Raw genomic sequence first — 27,948 nt, 5'->3', positions numbered from 1 at the left:
ATGTCATGGAAAAATGAAATTCCTACTGCTGTAGGATCAGTAAGCACGGCTCCACTCTTTGCAGTCTCTCTGACCGTTGTCCTTTGCTCCTGTAATAACTTAATAATGATGTCGTCATGTCAGGGAGCTAATTGCAGCAGGCTTTATGATGTGCATATCACAGTGGATGTCTAGTAGTGAATGGTGCTGAAAGAGCTGAACGCAGTTCATTATCTAATCATATCCATAAAACACGACATGGGATCCAGCCAGATTAATGGGGGGAGAGGTGTTCTCCTCCCATCTATCTTTAACTCTCTTTTATATTACCTAAAGAATAATCACATCACACCTGACTCGTATTTTTTGCAAAGAACAATAACAATATTTTATTAATTCGAAATAATATCAGATGCAGCACACAAAGATTCATTTTTCAAATCCAAGGTGGCAATAATCAAATAATTACATTCAGCTAAAAGAGGAAGAAGAAAAGGATTAAAAAGGAAACAGAAGAAGAAAAAAATAACAGACAGGGTTGAGATCTCAGAGGGAGGAGAGGGTTGAGTGTGTGTGTTGGACCGATGCGATTGGTGATATGGAACCCACTTACGATGTGGACGGGACGGTACATTCATTTTGGGTCATCTATTTTCCATTTACCCTGTTAGCTCGTGGTGTCTTTGTCCTCTGCTGGGAGAGTTGTATGGCTTTGCTCTCTGAACTATGTTAAGCCTCTGCTCGTTTTTATGCGCGTGTCACTGTATGCACCCGATCCCCTCGAGGATTGTGGGATGTTTTAATTAAGACTGTAAAGGCTAATGTGGGTTAAAAACACACCATCTCTCTCTGCGAAAATTACACTCTCTGTAGTCAGTTCCTTCAGCAGCGTTCACTCTCTCAGTTGTGTTTGCAGGTTTTGTCCTAATGTTCACCACTGGGGGTCGGTGATGCTGGAAACGGTCCCCAGGCCCTTCAGCTTTGTTTTAAAATGGTAAGTAGGCTACAGGGTGACGGGGGCACCAGCACCAACTGAATTTTCATACGCCCTCCTGGCTTGATACTGCCCAACAGATGTTTTGATGTCTTTTTATAGCGCCGGATTCTCCCGCCACTATCACACACACAAACACACACACACACAGAATCTGGAGCGCTTTTCTCTGATAGGTTTCCAATGTCAGCACTTGCCCGAAGCAACAGACTAAAACACACTGCCCAGAGACACACACACACCAAAAGAAACATGCTTCACTCTAAAGACTTCTGTCTGACTCCAGAACAGCAGGGTGTTCGTCTGTTATCAGGCTACGAACTACTCATCCCTTCTGTACAGAGAGGTGAGCGAGAAACACTCCTCTGCATCATCTGTTGCTTTCTGCAAATCACAAGTTTTCTGGGACAGCTAACCTAAAAAGATGTTACTTTAAAATAAAAGCTTGTGGCAGTGGGGATCAGGAAGAAAAAGGGAAGGGGAGGGTGCACATGGAGTGAAGGGGAAAAAGACGCAAGGGCGGAAAAAAAAAAAAAGAAAGACGGGAGGAGATACACATCTCCTGTTCGTCAGGCGGTTTCATAATCGCGGGCTAATTGCCTGTCGGCAAAGGTAGCACTCGGATGTCCTCTCGGTTATGTAACGAGCCCCCCTGTGGGGATTGATGGAGGGAGAGAGGGAAATAAAGCGAGGAGGCAAAGAGGAAAGGACAGAGACAAAGAGGGGTGGGAGGAGAGGGGGCAGGAAATGACAGGACAGAGACAGAAGGATGGAGAGGGGAGACATTCATCAGGCTGTCTGTGTGTGTGTCAGCAGGAATTCTTCCCTCTCTATTCTTATGAGGACAAAATGTTCTCACAAGGACAGAAAGAATAGAAAACACCACTTCTACAAAGGGATTAGGGTCTGGGGTTAGATTAGGGGGAAAATGAAGACTTGATTAATAAATGTAGTCATGGTCCTCAAAAGTAGGCAAATAAAAAACACAGAACAAGACTGCTGGGTGAGTGAAAAAACGCATCACACCAAGGTGCCCGTCTTCTGTCACACACACACACTCACACCATCGCACACACACACACTGCCCGGGGAGAGGACAGGGACACTCAGAGAGACAGACAGCAAATGTACTGTGGTGGACAGACTAATAAATAGAGGAAGTGGTGATGTGGGGCGGGGACGAGCACAACCTCGCCTCGTTAGCAACCGCGGCTTTTAATGTCAACCAAAAGGACAATCGGCCTGATGTTAGCCTCCAGCTATAGCGCCAGAATACACTCAGTAGATGTAACAAGGATATTTGGTGCCGCTGTCCAACTGGTCTGAATATATCTGCACTCGCTCATTCAGGAAAGGAAGAAGAAGGGGAAGGAAGCCAAGCTAAGCTGTGGCCTGAGTGACAGCACGGAGGATGTGACGATGGTACAACTTGGGAGGTCACAGGTGATGAATGAAAGGCACAGCTCAATGGTTCCTCCTGAGTTGTCGCTGTCTTTTCCAACTGTCCTGACTGGGACACTTTATTTTCATGTAGTTTAGAAGTTGGATGATTTATCAACACCATCCCTTATGTATTTTCCAGATGTTGTCCCCAGCACCAAGGTCAACCTCCAACGAGAGCTCAGCTACACCAGACACTGCTTTAAAGGGAATCGCTGCATCGAAGGGATTTTGGAATGGATATACAATGCAAGCTTAACGCTTGCTGACATCTTACATTACAGCCACACACACACACACACACACACACACACACACACACACACAAAATGTCAAACATACGGACTTGCACATTGAGGCTTATCTGAACAGTCAAACAGTAAAGAAGGATGTGGGGACTGAATCTGTGCTTTAATTATTTGTAGAAAATAACTACGCACACCAGGCTTTCTCTCTCACAAACACGCCAAAATGCACCCACACAAGCACACGTAGAACACACACACACACACGCACACACACACACACACACACGGAGGATGAGAGACGAGTAGTGTTACGCAGGCGGGCGGGATACATTGATGCTGTGGTCCAATGGGATTTCCTGAGTTGTATGAATGACAGTCCCTCTGGGAGAACCTCAACAGGGCTCCTCACATCATGGAGATGGGAGCTTCCGCATGTGTCACATAAACATGCCACTCTGCAAACCTCATAGAAAAGAAGGGAAAGTAGAGAATAAAAGGCAAAGCTTTTCAGGAGTCAGTATGACAGGAAAGAAAGAAGAGCATTCTGGGAAACAGACAAGAACAATAGCTCTTCATGAGGATCATGACATATGGCAATAACAAACCGTATCACAGTATCCTCTTTTGAAACTAAAATAAAAAGTTTTTTGTTCACATTGTATTGTTGTTTTTTTCCCATTAAACTATATCACACAGTGATAACGAAAAAAAAAAAAAAAGGAGAAATCTACAGCCACGTTAGCTTCGTGCAAAAAACCACATACACTGGCACGCCGCATAGGCAAAGAGATCAAAGCATGACAACGCATACAAAAATATAGAAAATCTCCGATGCAACTAGTCGCTTCACAGAAAAAACTTCTGTCTTCTCCACCTGCGCCCCTTCCTGCTGAACGCCTGTCGCCGAAGGGTCACTTCAGGAACATTCTGTCAGTGTTTGTTGTCATCGCTGCTGCTGTGTATTTTTTAAGACAACCAACGTTCTCGTGTCTTCCATGCGGGAATCCACGGAACCCCCAAAAATATCCAGTAACTATAGTAGATCATTATGGCATTATGTCCATCATAATGATGTCTGGAATAATGTGAACAACAACATGTCTGAGTGATAGAAAACTAGTACAATAAAAGCATATAATTTCTGTCATATAATTTGTGACAAATCTTTTTTTTAAACTTTGTTATTTTTAAAATACATACTATGTCCTGTCACTTTAAAGACATTCCAGCATTTGCTCATAATTGGTAGTGACAGGATTAAATAGTTTGGCATACTCAGCAAGCCATGCCCAAAAGGATGCTATTTTGTCTCTTGCAAAGGAGGGGCGGGGGGAGGAGAGGGGGGGAGATAAGAGCAGGTCCCAGGACGCAGTGTCAACCCTCCCTCCCATGGGCGACACTGGGGGAGGCGGGTCGGGGTGGTTATACAGAACAGCTGAGATTACAAACCGTGCTCAAGACCGGGTCAGCCCATCAATTTCAGCACTTGCAAAACACATGCAAAGATAAGTCAGAGTCTTAAACTCAGTCATTCTGTCTGCCTGTTGGTGGCATCCAGTTTTTGGAGTCTCCTTGCAGGTGGGGATGGAGCCGAAAACTGTGAGCGTCATACCCACGAGTAAGTCACTGCAGCGTCCAGCTGTCCTGTTTTCACACTGATATAAAAGATTGTTTGGACGCCTTCAAAGAAAATAGAGTCGATACATCGAATGGGGATGAAAGCAGTCACGGGGTGGAGAGTAGGAGTTGAAATGCTGCAAGTAAGGCAAAGACGGATGTTTCAGTCAAAAGAAATTAACATGCGTGCAGGTTCAGACTTTTCAGACGCCATGGAGGAGTGGGGAATTTGTTGCAAAAAAGAGATCCCCCCCAAAGAGCGCGGAGGAATCAAACACTGATGTGACAGGAAAGGAGTCATTGGTTGTTTGGATCGCCTGCCCTCTCCTCCTCCTCTTCATCCTCCTCATCGAGGGACACGACCCCAGAGGAGGCTACGTCGGAGACCCTCCGGCGTGGGTCATAGTCGGGTGGGTACTCCACTCCGTTGCCCTCCGCCTCCACCTGGCACACTGTGCTCTCATAGTCCTTGCAGGGGGTGTCGTCATCCTCGCCTGGTGACAAGTACGTCTCAGAGTAAGACATGGAGTAGCAAGGAGAGTCCTGACCCCCGCAGGGCCTGATGCCCCGCCCTCCCCCGCCAAGGCTGTGGAAGCCGCAGTCCCCCCCACCAGGCCCGCTCTGCCCCGCCCTCTGCAGTCGGGCCAGCAGCTCCTCCCCTCCCTGCAGTGCTGACAGGATCTTGGCGGCGAGCTCTGCAGCGTTGCTGTGGGCGTGGTTGCCACGGTGGCCGCCTAGGTCGCGTAGCAGCGGGTGGTGCTCATCCAGGCTGCAGAGGCTGGAGCACAGGGTGTCCGGGGAGCCTGTCGTGGGGGAAGGCTCTCCACTGCCACCTCCCTCGCCACCTCCTCCACCACCCTCGCAACATGGCCTTTGCAGGCCCAAGTGCTGGCAAAGCTGGCTGTGGATCAGGTCCTTCAAGTAGGGAGGATACGATGGCACATCTAGAGTGAATGATACAGGCTGTAAGAAGCTTTGAAGCAAAAACAACAATAATAAGAGAGGACAAAAGAGTTCAAACTAATATTTCCTATAGGGTAACTAAGTGGTTGAGGCATCAAATATGAGCAGAAAATACAGCAGAAAATGATAAAAGGTGAAAAGAAATGTAACAATGCACCAGCAAGGGTAGAGCAAAAGAATCCTGCAAGATGGCAGAAACGGATGTAGTCAATGTAGGTTTTGAAAAGCAAAAACTGATTTAGAGGTAATTTATCAATATTCAGCATGTTAGTTTGGCCTCAAATATGTATGGGTTCAGCTAAAAAACCCTGAACGTGAAGTTAGTTTTCCAGAAAAAACCTTGTGTCTTGGCTTTCATGTAGATGCTTCTTGACCACCACCTACCACTGCAAACCAAGAATGCATGTCAAATGTACTCCCCAATGGCAGCGTCCTAACCCTCCAGCGGGACAGTGCTCTCTGTCACACCACAAAACTGCTCAGGAATGGCCTGAAGAATCTTGCAAAAAGCTTACGGTATCGACCTGGCCCTAAGCATCCATGGGATGCGCTTGAAACATGGCCGCCAAACATGGTCAGATCTATGTCTAATTCACCCTGGGGCCTCCACGTATTAGACTCCTTCCGGCACATCGTCGATCGGATTGGGATCTGGAGAATTTGGAGACCTTGTGCTTTCTGTTGCGTTCCTCTGGCCATTCCAGGGTGCACTGTCCTGTTGGAGGGCCACTTCCGACAGTGATTGCCGTTGCAGTGAGAAGATATGCAACAATGCCTGGTTGGGTAATTCAGTTCAAGAAGCCTTCCCATGAACACCAGGACCCGGGGGTTGCCCAGCTGCACATTGCATTTTACTGAAATGATCAATGGTGTTCACTTCACCTGTTAGTGGTTTTAATGTTGTGGCTGATCGGTGTACATTTCTGGTTTTCAAATTGTTCTTAATCACTCTCTTTTATCTCATAGTTACCCACCGCTGGTATATTTATATATGCAGTTACCATGAGAGGGTGTTCTTGGTCTGCAACAGTTTTTCATTGGGTAGAACATGTAAAGTAGCATTTATATGAATTCAAGGACCCGACGTTTCCCAGCAAAATCAAGTGCAGTGAGATGACCAGTATTAGACTCTACCCCCAGTAGGATTTGGAAAAGGGCAAAAAAACATATAAAGATACACTATATTACCAAAAGTATTCGCTCACCTGCCTTTACTCATTCTATGAACTGAAGTGCCATCCCATTCCTAACTCATAGAATTCAATATGATGTCGGTCCACCTTTTGCAGCTATTACAGCTTCAACTCTTCTGGGAAGACTGTCCACAAGGTTGAGGAGAGTGTTTATAGGAATTTTTGACCATTCTTCCAAAAGCGCATTGGTGAGGTCACACACTGATGTTGGTCGAGAAGGCCTGGCTCTCAGTCTCCGCTCTAATTCATCCCAAAGGTGTTCTATCGGGTTCAGGTCAGGACTCTGTGCAGGCCAGTCAAGTTCATCCACACCAGACTCTGTCATCCACGTCTTTATGGACCTTGCTTTGTGCACTGGTGCACAGTCATGTTGGAAGAGGAAGGGGCCCGCTCCAAACTGTTCCCACAAGGTTGGGAGCATGGAATTGTCCAAAATGTTTTGGTATCCTGAAGCATTCAATGTTCCTTTCACTGGAACTAAGGGGCCAAGCCCAGCTCCTGAAAAACAACCCCATACCATAATTCCTCCTCCACCAAATTTCACAGTTGGCACAATGCAATCTGAAATGTACCGTTCTCCTGGCAACCTCCAAACCCAGACTCGTCCATCAGATTGCCAGATGGAAAAGCGTGATTCATCACTCCAGAGAACGCGTCTCCACTGCTCTAGAGGCCAGTGACGGCGTGCTTTACACCATTGCATCCGACGCCTTGCATTGCACTTGGTGATGTGTGGCTTGGCTGCAGCTGCTCGGCCATGGAAACCCATTCCATGAAGCTCTCTGCGTACTGTACTTGGGCTAATCTGAAGGTCACATGAAGTTTGTAGCTCTCTAGCAATTGACTGTGCAGAAAGTCGGCGACCTCTTTGCACTATGCGCTTCAGCATCCGCTGACCCCTCTCCGTCACTTTACGTGGCCTACCACTTCGTGGCTGAGTTGCTGTTGTTCCCAAACGCTTCCATTTTGTTATAATAGAGCTGACAGTTGACTGTGGAATATTTAGGAGCGAGGAAATTTCACGACTGGATTTGTTGCACAAGTGGCATCCTATGACAGTTCCACGCTGGAATTCACTGAGCTCCTGAGAGCGGCCCATTCTTTCACAAATGTCTTGTTTCACAGTCTGCATGCCTGAGTGCTTGAATTTATACACCTGGGGCCAGGCCAAGTGATTAGAACACCTGATTCTGATCATTTGAATGGGTGAGCGAATACTTTTGGTAATATAGTGTATATGTAACGAATTAGACATTAATGACAGCTGAATTCATCATCTTCATTTTTCTTCTTCATCAGTGTCATTTACAGGTTCGTACACGTGAAGCTCCATTTTCTAAATGGCCTTTACCAGAACGCAAGAAGGCCGTAGAAGAATATAAGAAGATAGAGAAGCAACACTGAGCTGAACGTTATTAGCTGCTGTACAGGTTATTGGCGGTTCAGTGTAATCAAGATGAAAGCTCTGGTATACACACACACCCACCTCGACATACACAGAGCCCTGGTCAAACACACTCTGTGTATTTATAACCCGCTCACACACCCCCCTCGCCCAGACACTGTCTCGGCAGGAAAGGAAATGATATTAAACTTGCAGGAGGGGATATCAAATTGCGCCGAGGAACAAAAAAAAAAAATGTTGGGAGGGGATGAAAACTAGGGCACTGGGACAATGAAAGATACAGAGAGCGAGCGAGAGGGAGGGAGAGAGTGAGTGAGAGGGCTAGAGAGATGGAGAGAGAGAGAGATGGATGAGGCAGAGGGGTATTAGGAGGGAAGGGGACAATATGAAGGAAATAAATGTGATTTAACTTCACTGTGATGAACAAGTGTGTGTGTGTGTGTGTGTGCGCGCACATGTGTGTGTGTATGTGTGTGTGTATGTTCGTACCTGTGCTCTGTGTGGTGGGCTCATTGGCAGGCAGAAAGTCTTCATCATATGAGTCATCGTTCGACTCGTCGCCATCCACAGAGGACCAGGCCCTCAGCTTAGCCTCAGCTATGGCGAACTGCTCTGCCACACCTGCACAAACACACACATATACATACACGCATAAGCTTCACATGTACACATGCGAATACATGGCTGGCAGGGTAACACGGAGGCAGCAGGCTATTGTGTCTCCATGTAAGATTAGTAGGTCTGTGCTCGAAGGGTGGGGGGGGACGAGTGCATGCTGTGGTATTATAGTTAACTGGAAAGAGACAGCGTTCCCATTACAGTCACTGTTCTTCAGCCGACATATGGCCAGAGCACTTAAGATGGCTGTCAACAAGGTTTTAGTGTTGTAATGTGGGTTGCATTCCTGCCAGTGAAAAGGAAGCAGTAGGTTGGAGGAAACATGAAGAAGATCTCATAAAAGCACTGACAGCATCTGTATGTGACTGGAAATGCCAGGAGAAACATTCTTAAGTAAACTGCAGTGACGTTTTCATTTCAAATAATAATGATAATATCACATCACAGAGAATCATCACACAAGCCAGTATTCAAGTCATGGCCAGCACAGACACACAGAGCAGGTCACTACTGAAAACAATAGACTACATTCACATAGTGGCAATTTTCCTATGAAGTCACACTTAGGGTCTACAATTTGCACAGTAACATCAAAATGATTTTGATCGTAACAAGATGATCAATGATTGATTCACTTCCCACCTCAATGTTTTGTTGTGGCTTATTGGTGTGTATATAATATGATAGTGTTCCTAAACTGGGATTTCTTGCAAAATACAGTAAAAGTGGAAAATGCTAAAATATCAACATGTATGGAATGAATTATGAATTGCTTCCACGCTCAGAGTGGGAAGCTCAAATGTGCTGGGACTGTGTTCCAGGTTCAAATCATTATTATTTTATCACTTCCTGACCAACTGAAAAGATAATGGATAGTGAACAAAGGGAGGACCTGGGCCAGATTTCAACTTAGCAAATGTTCCTCTAGATTTTCACCATCCAGCGTCTTGTCAGTTGCTTGTCGACAGGAAGTGGTAAAAAGACAAAAAAAAATGTCAGATTCCTTATGTTTGCATGACATGTAACATGTAAATTGTTGAACATTCGATTTGCTGATCCTGAACGTGACGTCAGAAGAAAATGGCGGTTGTGTGAACATGGTCGATGATCAGGGTGGAATCACTTGTATTGTAATGACTTACATTGTAGATTTAGCATAATGTTTATTTGCATAGCAATAATTCATCCACATTAAACTCACTACTCAGCTACAATCAGATGTCTTTTTAACACAAATTTAACTGACCAATGAATATTTTTGTCTTTACATTTTGACATTTTTAGTATATAGTATATAAAAACTTCACTAACAAACATAACAAATAACAAACACTCCTGGTGACATGCTTTACAAAGATATATAGGGCTGCACCTAATATTTACCTTTTTATTCATCAGTCTATCAATTATTTTTTCCATTAACTGATTAATCTGTCATTTTTTCTATTAATCTAAATATTATTCTTTTACCACTTGATTAATATAACAAGAGTGACTCCCACACCGCTGCACCACAGGATCCAATGTGACTCCAGGAAGTACTGCTTACATCCTCCACATATACGTAAATTGACGTATTTTCCGTAATTAGTTCAGTCGCACCAGGCCTAATCACATGTATTGCAGAACTGTGCATGCCAGTTGTAATTAAAAGTCTGGTGAACGCTGAAATGAACTTTTTGCATAGCTATACGTAAAGCAACATTATGTGGGAAGTGGCATTTTGTGCAACACCGCTGTCGTAAATACAAATCCCAGGTGTTTCACAATTTGTTAGACCCGATGTAGGTGCTAACTACAAACAAAACTCATTACGTCAGAACAATGTTATGTCTTGAAAACTTCTATCTTGAAGTAAACATGTATATAAAACTGTGATCCTCTCACTGAAGCTATATAGTGCAGAAATAAGTGCTAACATTCACCATATTACAAGACAGGCTGTTATTATAAGATGAAAAAGTTTCATAATATGGCTTTAAAGTCACAATCTTAGAAAACGTGACCTGATTTTATCGGTGGCTGTACTTCTGTAGTGCTTATTTGCCCATAAATAACCTCCACTACCATGATTCATCACCATATTCTGTCAGTAAACAAACATACACTTTCATGTGCATTTGTGTGTGTGTGTGTGTGTGTGTGTGTGTGTGTGTGTGTGTGTGTGTGCGTGAGGTGACTCAGCATGTGCCAGGACCAGTCAGCCACAAGGTCCAAGTGACCAATCGCCTCCAATCATCATCAGGGGCTGGCCAATCAGAGAATAAGACTCCCTCTGTCTCTCTTTTTCCCTTCATGTGTCCGCTCGGCCTCGTCCTCGTCCTCTCGTTCCATCCATTTTGTATTCCTCCCTGTTCACCCACTGTCTCCTTTATGTCACGCCTTTCCTCCAGTCGTCTCTCTCAATGAAACGCTCTATCGACTCACCTGACTCTCCCCGTCCCTGACATTCTTCTTTCTATCGCCGTGCAATCATTCAGCCTTGTCCCTCACTTCTCATTTTGATTCCTATCTCTCCCCGGCCTCCTTCTCTTCACGTCTCTCTCTCTGTGACTCTCTCTGGTCAATGCTCAGTATTCATGCGTTGTCTCCCACAGAGAGAGATCGATGCTCTCATTCATCCTCCACTGTAGCTGGGCCCTGAACTCTCCTCACAAACACCGACACATCCTCTGGCAAATGCAGCTGCTCTTTTGTTCTCCTTTGAAAGACTTTTGTAATTCCTTTAATGTCGGAAGAAAGAGAGCTCTTACCGGCATGCATACTTTTTCTTGTCAGTGACCCACATGCCATGCAGAAATGACGTGCGTCTACAGCTATACACACAAGACTACATCTGTATTCTTCTGTCAATAAAAACTAAGATCATGTCCTGTGTGAACATTGCAAATATGTGTTCACTGTGACTTAATTTGTCTCTCACACACACTCTTGCTGCAATTATACTGCAGCTTCCTTTTTATCTGTCTGTACTCAGCGATACAGTTTGGATATACTAGAGCCAGCTGTATGTGCTGCAGTGGTTTGCAGTTTCTATACTTGTCAACTCTTCCATTTCCCTCATAAATATTCAGCTGGTTTGAAGGCAAAAAGTAACTCCTGCAGATGAATATGACATATGTACAACCCGGGCCCCAATAAAGTTGGGATGCTGTGTGAAATATATATATAAATATATATAAATTTGCAAATCGTTTTGAAACAAACACAATTGAAAACACTACAAAGATAATATATTTAACATCTTACCTGATCAACTTCATTGATTTTTGTATTTAACTTCTTATTCTGAATTTGATGTCAACAACATGTTTCAAACAAGTTGGGACAGGGGAAACAAAAGACTGAGGAAATCATGAAAGAGTTTTTTGGAAACATTACCCAAGTGTATTGGTAAGAAGTGATTATATCATGATTTGGTTTAAAAGAAGCATCCTCAAAAGGCTCAGTCATTCACAAGCAGGGATTGGGTGAGGTTCACCACGCTGTGGAACGATGATTTTGTAAAGTGTATTAGGACATGGGCTCAGGAACACTTAAATAAAACGCCATCTTCATTTTTTTATAGTAATGCTGACTTCAAGCCTCCATTAACTGTTTTTGGTCTTCTTCCAGTTTAGAGTAATTGGTAGATCGCTATGCTTTCAAAGCATTCCTCCACACAATTGGGCAGGTAGTTTCCAGCGGATTTATCAAAGCTTTTTCACCGAAGAAAAAGGCGATAAGGTTGATGATCACTGAGTGAGTGAACCAACAGTAAAGCTGCTGGCTGTAAAAACAAAGCAGCACAGTAAAAAGATATTAAACGCTCCACAGAGCTGAGAGAAACTGCAGAGATGAGTGATCCCTCTCTGTGGATTCAACACTGCAAGCAACTCTTTTCACATCACATACAGTCATGGGATTCATTGCTGAAGAATATGTTAATTACGAAGAAACTTGACACAATCTGACATGGAGTCTATTAAGCGGCCGTTTGTCAAGACCAAAGACATTTTTTCCGACACCTCGTGCCAGTTTTCCCAATTTAGATTTTCCGCCAGGCTTGTTTGTTGCTTGGATCGCGTAAACCTGGTGAGCAGGACTGGTCAGGCAATATTCCCCCCCACCCCACCCGGCTCCACTACAGTGCACCAGGAACTGGACTACTGCCACTTTAATACACACACACACACACACACACACACACACACACACACACACACACACACACACACGTAGTTACAACATATTCTCTCACTCACACTCTGTCTCCTGCTTCCACACACATACACACAGTGACATAAGCCTCTCTGTGTTGGCAGCCAGTTTCACGCTCTACGGAGAGACCCTGCAGGATTAACTTGAAGGAGTGTGTGTGTTAGCAGAAGTCAGTCTATCAATGGGACAACCCCACCTGCATTCTAGGTTTCAGTATACGTCCTAAACTCCCCAACTAACACACTAACACACACACACACACAGCTGTGTTGTACTATGACTTGCTTACATACACACTAAAACACACCAAACGCTCACTTCACACGTCGGGACATGCTCATCTTGTGTACTAACGCGCGTGCTGACATTCCCGCATTGTGTCCAGTCACCCTTTTCCGACACTCTCACCGGGGTACAAGGAGAGAGCTGACGAAAATAAACGGAGTCAGCACAACTGGCAGCTCCCTGATGGAATGGACACAAACTGATGATGTAATCCTTAGAGACAAGGGGAAGTATAACATACAGCAACAACTCCCCAGCCCACTGGTCGTCAACTCACAATTAAATGATCAATCAATAATTAATAAAGATATAAATGTAAGGTTTAGAGAATGTTTCTGTGGCCAGTTCCAAACCTGCTGTGAAAAGATCACCTTTAGAGTGTGTTATGGTTGTGGTTTAAAGGAATCTATGAAATGACTGATGTGACTTTTTAATAACCAGCATCATCATCAGGGCATGGATCAGAAGGATTGGGGGGCATGAGATGAGAAGTTATGTAAATAGTAAGATATAAAAGAGATTAAAAAAAAAAAAGAAAGGGAACAGAGGAGGCACAGAGAAAAATCGCTCAGTCACGGTGGCACTAGCCAGGAGCAAAACCTTACTGTGCAAATTAACCTTGAGAGTCTGCATTGCGGGGATCGAGCGGGAGAATGGAGGGGGAGCAGGCAGGAGGGATGGGGTGAAAAAAACAGAGAAGAAGAGGAGACAAAGACAGAGGGCAGAGAGGAACATTAAAAGAGGGGACAGCGAGAATAGGAGGAAGGGGGTAATGAATGGAGGGGGGAAAGACGAGGTGAAGGGAGTAAAAAGATAGAGGAGACAGGAGAGCCGCGGGTGAGCGGCGCTCTGTCAGGAACGAACCATCTGTACATGTGGAGGAGACGAGTTAAGGGTAACGGCCGTGGGCGCATACAGGAGCTGCAGCGTCAAACATAACATCTACACCTGGTGTCAACAGGCAGGCTGTACCTAGATACTGACACCACTATCAATTGCATTCACAATAGATAACTGCTCTCTTTATCTTGATTCCAAGATGATGTCTGATCTCAACAGTCAGAAACTCAGGCGCACAGGTCTAGCGAAGTGGTAACTCTGTATGGGCATAGCCAAGGGGGCTTGACGAGCATCATGAGACAGCAGGAAGACACGTAGTCAGGAAAACTTACAACTTGTTGGGCAGTTTTTTTTTTCTCGCAAAGGAACAGTTCTGTGACTGTGAGGAAGCTTTGTCAAGACTGAGAAAAGAAAAACTTGATGATATCGTTATCTTAGCGTGAGGCTTGAAGACAACAGATATATAACAGTAAGCACTTAGAAACTGTTGCAGTGTTAATGATGCCATGTTGCATGATGAGTTGCATGATGATTAGTGTACAATCCAGTGTCCAGGCTAGGAAGTGAAGGTCAAGATATCTCTGTCTCTACAGTAATGCTTCAATTTTCACCCATTTTTTGACAGCTTTTAGCATTTTCTGTCTTAAAGAGATCATTTGACAGTGAAGACTTAGAAAGTGACAGAGACTGGTAAGCATGCAGTTGAGATCCCTGGCCAGATCTCAAACTGGGGAGGTTGTGGTGATGTGTTATGGCCATATAAGGCCTTAAAAGTGCTGTAAGGCTTGTTTTAATGCACAGAGAGCAGGATTCCCTGTTTGCTGTTATAGCTGGCAATTACCACTGCACCTTTATGTGGTGATGTTGAGTGAACAATGTCAATTGCTAGCAGGCAAATGGACAGAAAGTTAGCTAAAGCGATGATACTTATAGCAGCTTACAGCTGAATTTACATCAGATCACCAGCGATTGCAGGTTTTCCCATTCATTTTAATGAGGGTAGTCCACTTTTACTGCAGGGGGTTTCACAAAAAAACACAGCCAGCTGCGGCAACGTAATGATCCAGTGGTCAGTCACATACAACTAAAGCCACAATGGAGTGTGAAGTAATGTGTCATGTGCGTTCAAATAATTTGGCGTTGTGCACCAGTTTAAAACACATCCCTGGATGCTGGCGATCACTGTAGCATGCTTAACCTACTCTGGCAGAGGCAGAGCAGGATGAGTCAGTAGCAGGACATGTTATTTAGCATGACAAACATACTACAGAGAGAACACAACATATATTTCTCTGTGTAGAAATGTCACCTCGGCTCAGTCTTGTCCCCCAATTTAAAACCCACAGTAATGATCTGGACCTGGTTGTCTTTAGAAGCATAAAAACATAGCAGCTATGACTTTCTGCAAACTGATCAGCGGATCAACGTCACGGACAGGGAGTGACACTCCCACAGCGCTGCACCGTTTTGGCGCACCATTTTGGTCTGGACGAACGCAAAAGCAGTATGCCAACAGGATCCCTCAATTATGTCTTCCAGTTAATAATATCTATATTATAATAATATCACAATATTAATATGATGGAGGGCCATGGTAAATGAGGTCACACTATACAGACTGCATTCACACCTTTCTCAATCCATAGCATGACTCTGACAATCTTCAGATGTTGTCCGATTGCAGTGTGTTAATTTATACATTGCACTACCACGCAGGTATGCTTAACATGCTTAACAGTTAATAATTGAAGACATTAAACAAATAAGATACAAAAATGCATAAATATTGCTTATAATTAAATAACATGAAGCCACCCATACAATGTCCATACATACATACATACAGTTAGGAAGTCTTTCTTGTGAGATGTCCAGTGAATAAGATGTGCTTGCTAACGGTTTGTTTAAAATGGGGAAGAAAGTATAATTCTGCCTGCAACGAATCAACATAATTATCCTTTTGATATTGGTTTTCCATATCCATATCCAATTTTCAAAAGCTGTAAATGGCCTGATCAAATGCAAAGCTCTGTTGAGTTCATGTGAATAAATAAAAAAAAAATAGATGTGTTGTTAACCATGGGAGACAGAATAACGCATTATAAATGCAATACTTAAAAAATACAAAAAATTAACACTTGAAAAATACATTGTGGTAATGTGGAAGTTCTCCCTAACTTTATATGTTATGATTCAATAAACACTTAAGGTTTAAGAATAAGTCTGTATTAATTTAATGTAATCAGGCATTAATACACTTCTTTAATATATACATGTTCCACAAATTATACACTAACCACAATAGGCAAAACGCTGCATTAAATTTGACACTTTAGATTGAGTTCATTAATCCAATTAGATGACACATTTACATCTGATTAAAATACATGTGAATTTTACAGCTATTTTCCAGTCACTGTCTTAGGCTTAGGCTTTATACTGACTGTGTGATCTTTCATCATTATACTGTGTATCTTCGTAAATTCTATTGCCCCCGGGATGTGAGTCATCCCTTCAGTGAATTCGCTGTCAGTTGACCTCTGGCCTTCAAACGCTCCCTCTCAGCCTGAACTTAGAGTCTAGCAAAACAGGGCGACTGTTTTCCTGTAATGTTTGTGTCATAAACAAGTCACACAGACAAACATCTTAAGGCTTACCAGCAGCGAAGCGTGCCTCCTGCTCTCCCTCAGTGAGGTCGGAGTACGAGTTGAAGTCTGATTCCAGAGCTGCTGGGGTGTCGATGGGCTTACACCAGCCTTTCCACTCAATCAGATGGGCCACTCTGCCCTGAGCCATTGCTGTAGGCTTCGTCACATGGTCCTTCACTACCTGGGAAATACCTACGCAGACACACACACAGGGGTTATGCTGCAGTTTTATTTTCATGCATGCTTATGCGCAGTACAGTATGAACATCAGCTGTATTCCTTAACATGTATGTGTTTAACGTCGTACTCACCATGCAGAGAGGATCGCGCTAATGCAGCAATCTCTTGAATGGTCAGAGCTCTTCTTGATTTTGGTAACATTTCAATGGTGTCGTCAACATTCACCTGGAAGGACAAGAGGAAAAAAAAAGCTGCTACTCAAGGGGAAAACCTGTACAGCAGCTCAGCTCAGCCGTTCAATACACCCTGCCATGACTCAGAGGAAAACCAAGTGTTGTCCTTTCATGGAGGAGAGCCTCCTGTGTTCACACTACTTCAACAACTTCAGTGTACTTCAAGGCCGTAGAAAGTGAAGGATTCTCTCTTTACACAGCAAACAGTGATTTTAATGAGTCACAGGCTGTATAGCAACAACCGCACATGGGCACTAGGCCAGCATGATGCGAGGGAAATACATCAGTATTGCAATGATGCTTTGTCTTGGGATGACTATAATGAATATTTAGGAGTGCATCTTAGCAATACAGCTCCTATGTCTTAAAGTGTTAGGAGCTGTAATAGACCCAGAACATTGTTGTACTGTAACGTTGTCTTAGAATATTGTGGAAAATATTTAAAGGGATAGTTTGGGTCTTTTGAGGGTTGTATGAGGCACTTATCCCCATCAAGTGTCCGCCTGCGTGGAGAATCAGCGTGTAGCGCCAGCTGGAGGCAGGGCATTGTACTGCGTAAACTGGTGGGACTAAAACACTTCTTGCTACTGGTGCAGTTCATAGCCGTACAATGCCCTGCTTCCTGCAAGCACTGCGCGTTGCTTCTCCACACAGGATTAAATTATCTAAATTAGGCATGCTGTGTAGCAAATTAAAGTAATTGTTGAATATTTTAAGAAATACACTTATTCTTGCTTCTATCATTTGAGCTACATGAAATCCATACCGCTCTCATATCACTGATTAACATGTTTTATCTTGTTCTGCAAAAAAATTGAGTGCCAAAAATGACACGGGATTACAGCATGTGCCAGACTATTGCTTTGCTGGTTGGAGTGACTTCCCAGAGACTTCATGTCAGCGGGAAGCTGACAGGCATCCTGCCGAGATTACAGCTAGTTCAATGTTCCTAAAAAGCTGAACTATTCATTTAACACTGAAGACCTAACATCTGGACTAATCAGTTTGCATGTTACTTTTCATACAAGAGTAGAAACACAAGTAGGTAGAACACCAAGACAATGATACTGCTTGATAGTTGTAGCCGCATCAATGTAAGTGGTTTGTTAGGTCCATAATGAGCAAATTAGGACCTCTAGTTGATTCTCATGCTATAACTCAGAGTACTTCAGATGAACAGTCATAGAAAGAAGTGTATCTCTGGTTCTGCACTGACCATGTATATTTGTACATAACATGCAGTCAGTGCCGCCACAGACCTCTCCAGAGGTGCCACATGTGGCTTTTAGCACATTTCAAATGCAACTGCAAATATACAAGTAACTGTATGGGAAAGGAAACTAGAAATGCCGTCTCCAGACAGTTACATAGGGAATTTCCAGCAGTGAGTTAACAAAACCAGTAGTTAACAAAAGACAGTAGACAAAAGACGAACCCCCTCCCCCCGTCTGTCCTCCATCAAATCTGTCTGCTGCGTGAAGTCCAACCACAGAGGGAGTATCGGGTGTTGACAATTTCTTTTGTCTGCTAACTCTTTTTATAGCCCCACCTGTACTCACGTGGGAAGCGGGGCACGTCAGCATCAAAGGCCACATGCCGAGCTGACGCCATCGTGTTGTTCCTCAGTATGGGTCAACACGCCTGGCTGACTGAGCACTTTGGAAAAGGTTTTAGGCGGACTCGGTATATCTCAACAAGTGCGGCTTGATTCCGGCCCTGTGGCGACCGACCGCAGCTCACTGGAGCTCAGGTTTCATTGAGGGAAACAACGCTCAGCTACTTGACTTAGACAGCTGCACCACTCGTAAATATAGCAAACATTTAGGTTTTTGCGTTACCATGAAGTTAAATCTTCCTGCTTTCCTACCATTCATTAATGATTCAACACAGACCACTTCTGATTTGCAGCAAATTTAAAAAAAAAAAAAAAAAAAAAAAACACCGGGCCGCACAGTGAAGCATCCAAGAAGCATCACCCTGACCTTGTCCTGTCAGTTCCACTTAAAAGCAACCAAATTCCAGCCGAATAACAAACAAAAAAATTCTCCATCACAAAGGCCCTATGAGAGCTGAGGGGGATCCTGAGCTTGTGACGGTATCAGCGGCTGCCGCGAGGCGTGATAATCCTCTTGTGCCACAGAGCAGCTCACAGATCAGAGAGGGGATAATCTGGAGATAATGTGACACATAGCCCCGAGGAGGGTTGGAAAGATACATTGTGTTTGGTTCTGTAAATTAAAAATCAAATAGATGTAAGGACGGTCAGTGTTGTCAACGCACAGCTGGATAATGTTTGATTTGTTGCCCAGAGTAACCATTTCAGTGTGGCATGGAGGATTTTAAACACCTTCAAGGATATCCAACTCAGAAACTCCTGTCTCAGCTGCCTAACGACGCTAAAGTTGATATTATAACAGTTTTTCCACGTAGCGTATCCCAGGACAATGCAAACGCTGTTTAAGGGAGAGGGATACTGTTTAGAAAGACAACCGGTCATTTTGGAGGCACTTAACGGTCCAATTCAAGCATTACAATGCCTATCAGTGTCAGCTTTTTAGAAAAAACTGGGTCCGGCCGTATGCTTGAACATCATCTTGCCACACAGCTCCAGTCAACAGCACCGCCTGGCTCTGCTCCCCTCCCCTCCCCCCCTCCGCTCCCCCACTGCCCTACTGAACAACAGAGCGAACACAGAGGAAGACATGAGCAGCACTCAGAGCAGACCGAGCGCTTCAATTAGGCTGCTGCGCCGCATCCTTCCCATCACACGCTCCAACGACGTGCAGCGCATACATATGCACATTTACACACACACACACAAAAATCTAAAATACGGACCAAAGACCAGGCTGAGTTCTAACCCTCAGATTCAGAGCTTAACCTCATACAGGAACACACTATAACACAAACAAGACTTGTGTATGGTTGCTCTCAGAGGAGTAGCAGTACAAACGCACACGTTCCGTCAAGACAGGGTCTAAATCTTCTCGGTCTGATGAACACAGACAGCCAGGAGGAGGACGTGACGCTGCTCAGGTGCAACTTTGGCTTTTAAATCGCTGGTTAATTGTCATCGCCGCGAGTCAGCGCAGGCGGAATGTCGCGGCTTCGAGGCATCCCAGAGAAAAGCACGGCAGGTTCCTCGACACGGCCCGAACGCCAAGGAGAGCAGGCAGAGTGCAGGCTGACACCAGACTGACCTCACCGGCTCCCCACCTGCGTCACCTGGAAGCCCCGCACGCAGGCACGCGCACACCAAAGCACGCGCCAGTGATTTTAGGATCATGATTTGTTGGAGTACATTTTCAGGATGTCTGTGTTAAAGCCCCCTCCAGTCAAAAATGGGATTTCACATCCACTGCTCAAAGTGTACATTTTCCCGGCGCTCATTTCAAAAGGCAGGACTATGAGCATGATTTGTGACATCATGGCAATTTTTACATGGATTCTGGATTTCAAATTCCTCAGAACGGTCTGTACAGTGAAACAGGAGACATCTTGTGTCCGGCAGTTACACTGATGAAATGACGGTAGTTTAGCTGCGGTAGCTGTCTCTCTGCAAGCCTATGTCAGAGAGACATCAGGACATGTTAGTGTATGCTGTAATACATGTGTAGACAGATTCTTTAATAACTCAACATGGCCCCTCTGACTTAGTTATATCAGTAACATCTATGATTTGATTAAGAAACAAATATTAGTGTTTCAGCAAAACCTTTTTGCTTCCCAGACATTTGTATGTATTGCTCTATTTTTAGGGCTAATAATATTAAAAATGAGATATGAAGTTATATTAGCAGAAACCTGATTTGTGCCATTGTACCGGCTTTTTTTAAAATATTTATTTATTCATCTAATGTCACCTGCAAAAACACACAATGGTTCAGCCTGTTGCTTTGGTTTATTGTCGCTCAGAAGCCCAATCCCCCAATCACTCACAGGCACACACGTGTACAAGAACACGCGTCATCATACAAATTACGCGCTGCTGTTAATGGTTTCAGCGGAACGCACTGATATTTGCTTCCGTGGTGGAAAATAATCTGAGCATCCTTCGTCTCTGCCTGACTTTGTGTCGTCTCTCTCTCTCTCTCTCTCTCTCTCTCTCTCTCTCTCTCTCTCTCCCTTTTATTTCTCTCTTGCTCTACCTCTCAACTTTTTTTTTTCCACGATGGGAACATTTCTATGGCAACTGGTCACCACGGAACAATTCCTCCTGGTGTACCTGCGTGCCTGATTTACTGATGTCACGCACTCTGAACGCCAATCGGCTGCCACAACAACCACATGAAAGACTCCTGCACGTTCAAATGCTCCTTTCATTCACTGTAGACGCTGCAGATATGAGGCCTCTGCCTCATCGTAGCCGGATCGAACCCCCTTTGGTAGAAGATAATCTATGGGAAACATGCCATGTATCCATTTCGACAGATGAACTTACTTGAGTTTTCGTGATTTCACACAAAATCTGATCAAATACAGCTAACGTGTGTCTTCCCTGAAGTGTAAAGCATTAGACAGTCCCTCCTCTGTGGAAGGGATGTGATTAGATCACCGCCCTCGCCAACCTGTCTCGCACAGTACCCAGTATTCAATAACACACCGGCCCATGAAGAGAGAGAGGCTGCATTTCATAATGGATCACTTAGGCGCTGCTAATCGTCGCCTGGCTGGCTCACTGCGACACATCCCATTCACACCCAGATGGTGCGCACCGATGGATAAAAGAGGCAAGGTGGATTCATCATCCTCATTAATCATCCTCATCACCGTCGTCATCATCATCATCATCATCATCTCTGAACCAGTTCTAAGCATCCGACTGACTTCAGTTCCACACCCTCGGTTTGAAAAAGCCCCGGCTGTGGTTTGCCTCACAGTCCGCGTTATTAAACGGAGCACTGAATATATTTTACCGCAGCAGAGCCCATTTTCTCACAGAGCCACCACCCTTCCAAGGTGTCCTCCAACACCCCTTCTTTTCTGACTTAATATCTTATCTCGTTCACTGCTACATCAAAGGGCCCGACCTGCGTTCGTCACATGGAGCCCCACAGTTAAGTGGTCAGAAACTCTGGTGCAGCCAGCGGACGGAGATAAGGCTTTCCTCTGGTCTTTTTGAAGCCCGAGCAAACAATGCAGCATCTCCGCCATGCACACACGGTCCAACTGTGGAACCACTCTATCTGCTGAGTAGTATAATCTGTTGAGCGGACATTTTGTGGCATACTTTGTCCAGAGGAGAGAAGCTTTACGCTCTGCGTCACCGGCGCTCCTTCTGAAAATCTCAAATGAATTCCTAATCAGGCCAAATGACTTGCAAATAATTAGAAGGCAACTGGTTAGCTTTAATGAAAACTAAAAAAAAAAAAAAAAACAGAGAGAGACAGCTCAAGAGTCTAACCACATATTAAAGATATGGATGACGTGATTGATGGGGTAATTATTAAACCAGGAAAGGTTTAGATAATAATTATCTTCTTCATGTGGCCAATTACTGAGAGACTGCCATGTTTGATTGGGTGTATCTGGTCGGTGCCTCACTAGGTCATGATGCACCAGGTTGGGGTCGCTTGGCTTAAATCAGGTGAAGTTTATAGAACATCCAATAGCCTGTTGGGTCTTAAATACAAGTGTCCATGGAGTGCTGAGAAGTGAAGTAAGCCTATAAAAGCTTTTACCCCACATTTAATTCAATGCAAAAATGTCCCCTCTACATGAGTGGGCCTGCTCTCTGCATGCTTCCGCTAAATGTACTGCATCATCACCTTCAACTGAATGGTCACTGTCCACTATAAATCATATCTCAGCTAGTCTCTCGGGGAGGGAGTATCTGTGGGAGCTAGGGAAACAAACTGGACAAATCAATGAGAGAGAAAAAAAAAAAGAGATTGTTAAGGGCACCTCGCTGAAGTCCAGTGCGCCCAAAGGTGCAGTCAGAATCAGTCTGCGCGCCAAGCAGGTCCGCGTGCTCCCCAAAAGCGCGAGGTCAGACAGGGAGCTCGCCGCGCTCCAGTCCACGCGCAACGAACCGTCGCCCACCACTGTCAGGAGGAAGAGAGCCACGTGAAGATTACAGCAGCTCAACAAGTCGTAAAACTCATAGAAGCCCCGCAACTCCAGATGAAGTTTAAGTTCAATTAATATCACGACAACAACGCTTCAAGAAAACGTCGTTGGTCATAATATTACTCTGAATTGGTGGGGCAGGGATGGCCGACTATGAGTTTTAAGGATTGCGATGATCCTTAAGGTGTTGTGTTATGGTCAGAGCTGCAGTCACCATGCCGACCCATGCCTCCACGGGGCATCCACTGAGGGGCGATGACCGCACAAGGTGGGGGGGGGGGGGGGCGGGGGTTGTGATGTTTCCGTATCTCACTGCAGTTTTGCCAAAAAAGGAAAGCCAAGCATCCAAACACCTGCTTTAATAGACCATGTCCCGAAGTGTGAACGCAGCCCTACCAGCCAATTCTATGTCCTGTCATAAGGCACACAGGCTGCGAATACATATAAAGAGGGTTTTGAAGGCAACCGTGAAGCACAGAGACTCGTGTTGAATATGAGTAGACAACTCTAAAAATATTTCAGTGTTGTTTGAAGATTTGACGTTAAATTGCCCCTGTGTTGTAGGACTTTGCAGGCGTCTTTAGGCTTGTACCACACACTCTCACAGAGTGTTTCTGTTCACACGGTGGCTGTGGAGCACCCTTCTTTCTATTATGTATGGAACAAGTCTCAACGTTGAGCTCAGCGTTCAAAGAAGACTGTATTGCAGCGTACTCCGCAGAGACTACTTGTAGTGAGATAACTGTGTGTGTGTGTGTGTGTGTGTGTGTGTGTGTGTGTGTGTGTGTGTGTGTGTGTGTGTGTGTGTGTGTGTGTGTGTGTTGGGGTGGGGTGGGGTGGGGTGGGGGGGTCTTCCATGCACTTTAAAGCCATGCCATGTCATGCAGGTCAGGCCCTGCCAGCAGCCCAAGCCTGTTTGATATTTCATGAAGTCGGTTGTGCCGGTCGGAGGGAGAGAAGCAGTGGGACCCGTGAAGAGCGCAGAATAAGGGACATGCCTGTGCTGGCGTTGTGACATTTTCACCTCCCTGTTGTTTCAATGCACGTTCTCTGACGTGAGCAGGCCACGTCATCAACGCGACCGAGCAGAGCGGCACGCCGCGGGACGTGCCTCTCCGGAGCGCAAAATGGAGCGCAAAATGTCACCAAGCAGCCTCCTGCTCCACATACCGGCCTACACATGTAGGACTGCTCGGCTGACTACATGAGTTTAACCTTTCCAACTGCCGCCCTCGTCATGACCTGACACGCTCCTGTGCTGATGGACCTGCTCCTGTTGGATTTCAGCACCTGGACAGCTCCCCTGCGTCACATGCGGAGTCTCTCTCTCTCTACTCACTCACACACACACACACACACACACACACACACACACACACACACACACACACACACACACACACACACACACACGTGCAATCCTGCGCGCGCTCGCCCCTCTTCAAATCAGTTTTGCAAAACGAGATTAAGAGGTGGGCCTCTAAATGTCAGCGCCTGGCTCCTCTTTCCGGCGCTGCGCTGCGGGGAGGCGTTTCCAGTTACTGTCTGTGAAAAGAGCGACTCGCTCGATTAGTCGCCGGCACCCATCTCAAATATTGAGTCCAATATCAAGACCGATCACTCACTCCCCCCCAACCCCCCCCGGGTCAAAGGCCTGCGCCGTTTAGCGCGCCCGGCTCAAGTTGCGCCACCAGCAGAATTCAATACGTGCCGTTTAATTGGGTGTGATGAGATCAGACGCATTGTGTCGCTGAATCTAGGCCACTTCGCTCAATGAAAAGTATTGTTGAGAGGAGTGAAAGACGCGCACGTGTTGTGCGTCATCGGACTCGCGGACCAGAGTGTGACAGTCACCCGAGCCCCGCTAAACCCTGCGGGGGATTCACGGTGACACGTCAGCGACTAATTGTCTGAAAAAAAAATGCTCACATTTCGCACGATCAGTGCGAAATGTGAGCATTTCAAGCATTTCTTTTCAAGCATTTCTTTTTTCTGACAATTAGTCGCCAGCCTTTGTTGAGGGGTTTCTGGTGAGCGGCTTTATTGCCCTTTGGAGAGAGGCGCATTATCCGTACAGATTTTAAACGACAACAGAGACCAGTGGATGCAGTTTAAGTGACATGGCTGCAGGCCGTAGAAATAATAATTTAAAAAAGAAAAAATGGAACAAACACATCTGAGGGAATAAATGGATTTCAGAGGTCAGAAACACGAGGCACAGGTGCGATCAGACTCGGAGTTTTTATTTATCTTTTTTTTTTTTTTTTGTCCTCTTCGCTCGAAAGGACCGAAACTTGCGTCGGCTCTCCTTGTGAGGGGCCCCCGCGGCCCTCACATCCTCCATCTCTGGGCAAATCTGTTCATTTGTTTCGACGTCTTTTTATCTTAATTAATCTCTCCCCCCGTTCTGTGATCTTTTCTGGAACTGCGAGCTGCAGCTCTAGGAAAAAAAGTGCGTCTTCTCCCTTCAAACCAAATGACACTTGCGGTCTTCTTCGTTTTATTTTGACATGTTTTTTTTGTTTGTTTTGTCGCAGATATTTCTTTCTTTCTTTTTACTCAGATCTCTCTCACTCACACAAACACCACGTCTCTCTCTGTAGTTCCCGTTGTCGTGGAAACTGCAGATAGGGAGACCTCGGCCTTACATCTCTCTCTCTCTCTCTCTCTCTCTCTCTCTCTCTCTCTCTCTCTCTCTCTCTCTCTCTCTCTCTCTCTCTCTCTCTCTCTCTCTCTCTCTCTCTCTCTCTCTCTCTCTGGTATCTGTCGGGCTCTCTCGGAGACTTAGGAGCGAATCAACACAATTGGGTCAAGACCAGCAGCAAAAGCAGTGTGATGTCACACACACACACACACACACACACACACACACACACACACACACACACACACACACACACACACACATATACAAGGCTGAACGCGAGAGTCAAACAGGTGGCTGCCGTTGACCTACTGTATGTCTTGATAAATGTGCGGAGACGGTCGCTTGGTGTTGGATTTATGAGTCTAGGTGCACGTCCTCACGCGCTCCGCGACAAGGAGACGGGCACAAGGCGCCATAATCATCAAGTGACTGAAGCGACAGATTACATAAGCAATTAGAGTCGGAGATGGGGAGGAGGAGGGGGGGTTCTGTACGCGCGGATATGACGGATAGGTCGCAGTTTTTGAAAGGCTGTAACAGTGACATCAGCGAGCGCACCGTGTCTGTTTGTGTGTTTGAGAGACGGAGATGGATGGATGTGGGGCAGGATTGTGATTTATGGGGGGGGGGGGGGTGGCGAATAAATAACACGATGGGGGAGATCTGGGGGAGACACGCGTCAGAGGTCGGGGCAGCACGTAGAGGACGGGGCCCTCGGCGACGTTCAGCCGCCAGCGGAGCGGCGGGGAGACACGTACGGCGAAGGTGTAAACAAGCGTGAGGGCACATAGATGCTGGCAACGGTGGAGCCTGTTTCTTGGCAACGGGCATGATGATGTGCTGCTGCTGCTGCTGCTGCTGCATGTGTGCGCCCGTCAGCACAGATGGAGTCCGTGGCGACCGCGAACTGATGCTCGCGTTTCACTTTGACACCGGGAAGAAGTGACTCCCCCCCAAAATTCTTCGAAATAACGAGCGATGCACCTGAAGACTTCCGTCGGTCGCATGCGCAAGGATACGGGCAAAAGAATAATAATTAAATAATAATAATAATAATAAAGGTGTCCTACCTTGCAACTAAACTGGGTCAGCGCGGTCAGAACCATCGTGTCTGGCTCGGGTCCTCTCGTCGCAGATATACGAGCTGTTTAGTAACAGCGCATCCCTCAATGGTGTCAAGAGCACCTCTGTCTTCTCTGCCTCTGACTGGCGCGCCTCGCCAAAAAAGCTCCTTGCAACTCTCGTAGCATCGCGATGTTTAAAGGCTGCAAGATACCAGCCTCTCCAGCTCTTCCCCAACCAACCCCAACTGAAAAATGCACCTTTGCACGCACGCATACACACACATACAAACACACTCGCGCACACGCCGTATAACCTCTAACAGACTGACATTTAACAAATCCCCCGTTATCTATAATGCGTTGTAAGGCTCCTTATTCATATGCATATGACTCAGCAGCGCTATCATATGTCTCGCATCTCCGGCACAGCATGCTGTGCACTACAAGCACCCAGATTCACTCCCAGCCTCTGCACCCGCGAAAGGCTGCAGCAAAAAGAAAAAAAAAAAAAAAAACGAATGCGAAAAATATTCAGGCTCCCCTCCGGCGTGCAGTGACGAGAGCAGATTTAAAAAACTCTTACCAACTGGCGCTTTGGAGCTGATACAGCCCATACCCGCAGCTGCATGTAGAGCCTCTTTAGAGAGCAAGCTAACTATTCTTTATTTATTCTTTTATTTTTTTTGTTTCCCTAATTTCCTCGTGTAAGAGCCGCAGAGCGTACCTCACTGATCGAAAGCCTCTGTCACTCTCCTCCTCTACGGAGGCTCCGCTGGGTTCCGGTACGCGCCGCTGTGCTCACACCGCCGGAGTGACGCCGAGGGCGGGGGGAAGTCCAGCCATCACTTCTGCTCCGCGATTTTTCTTCTGTTTTGTTTTGTAATTTGTTTCAGATCCATGCACATGCAAAAAATGTTTTTAAAAAATGTTTGTTCAGCTTTGTTGTTCGTATTAAATTGCAGCTTCAGAGTTAAGAGTCTCTCGGGGTGAGCCTCGGCTCTACGTCACCGGTTGAAGGGTCGGGTCCTGCGGTTCAGCACCACGGAGGACGGACAGCGCTCTGTGAGGCGGCGGCGGCAGCATGGGGTTTCTCTCCCGGCTCGGCGGCTGCAGACGCTGGGGGGTCTCCCCCTCTCGGTCACTGCGGGTCAGGTCCACGCCACGCACCAGCACAGGAACCCCGGTGCCCGTGCGCTCTGCGTGCTCTCCGTTGCGCTCTCGCCTTCGCCCGGTCAGGTGGACGCACACTGGAAGGGGGTGACACTGAACCAAAAAAAAAATCCCACGCTTAACCGCTTATATACAGCCCACACGAGTTTCCGCCT

General features: G+C 45.7%; 1 protein-coding gene across 5 annotated transcripts; it reads right to left on the bottom strand.

Annotated features, from left to right (window-relative positions):
* Positions 1 to 339: 339 nt before the first annotated feature.
* zgc:165508 (uncharacterized protein LOC100101652 homolog) lies at positions 340 to 27,948 on the bottom strand. 5 transcript variants are annotated; one of them, XM_037117416.1, is made up of 6 exons: positions 26,630 to 27,123; positions 22,748 to 22,887; positions 16,742 to 16,835; positions 16,440 to 16,622; positions 8,329 to 8,460; positions 340 to 5,222 (listed from the first exon to the last, which is right to left on the bottom strand). In XM_037117416.1, exons 3-6 carry the CDS (start codon positions 16,809 to 16,811, stop codon positions 4,576 to 4,578), a joined length of 1,032 nt encoding a protein of 343 aa, XP_036973311.1. In that variant the 5' UTR covers positions 16,812 to 16,835; positions 22,748 to 22,887; positions 26,630 to 27,123; the 3' UTR covers positions 340 to 4,575. The 5 variants fall into 5 exon arrangements, with proteins under 5 accessions (XP_036973311.1, XP_036973303.1, XP_036973285.1 ...); XM_037117408.1 differs by lacking the exons at positions 22,748 to 22,887; positions 26,630 to 27,123 and adding an exon at positions 27,348 to 27,948; XM_037117390.1 differs by lacking the exons at positions 22,748 to 22,887; positions 26,630 to 27,123 and adding an exon at positions 27,207 to 27,302.

Source organism: Acanthopagrus latus, chromosome 2 (genome assembly GCF_904848185.1).
Source record: "Acanthopagrus latus isolate v.2019 chromosome 2, fAcaLat1.1, whole genome shotgun sequence".
NCBI lineage: Eukaryota > Metazoa > Chordata > Actinopteri > Spariformes > Sparidae > Acanthopagrus > Acanthopagrus latus.
This window is presented reverse-complemented; position numbering and strand designations above follow the sequence as displayed.

Excerpts from the sequence above, each read along its gene's own strand:
- zgc:165508 (XM_037117390.1), bottom strand. The coding sequence starts at position 27,251 with ATGCAGCTGCGGGTATGGGCTGTATCAGCTCCAAAGCGCCAGTTG. Across the intron at positions 16,836-27,206 it reads CAGCTCCAAAGCGCCAGTTG|GTGAATGTTGACGACACCAT; the intron begins GTAAGAGTTTTT and ends TTGTCCTTCCAG. Across the intron at positions 16,623-16,741 it reads AGCGCGATCCTCTCTGCATG|GTATTTCCCAGGTAGTGAAG; the intron begins GTGAGTACGACG and ends GTGTCTGCGTAG.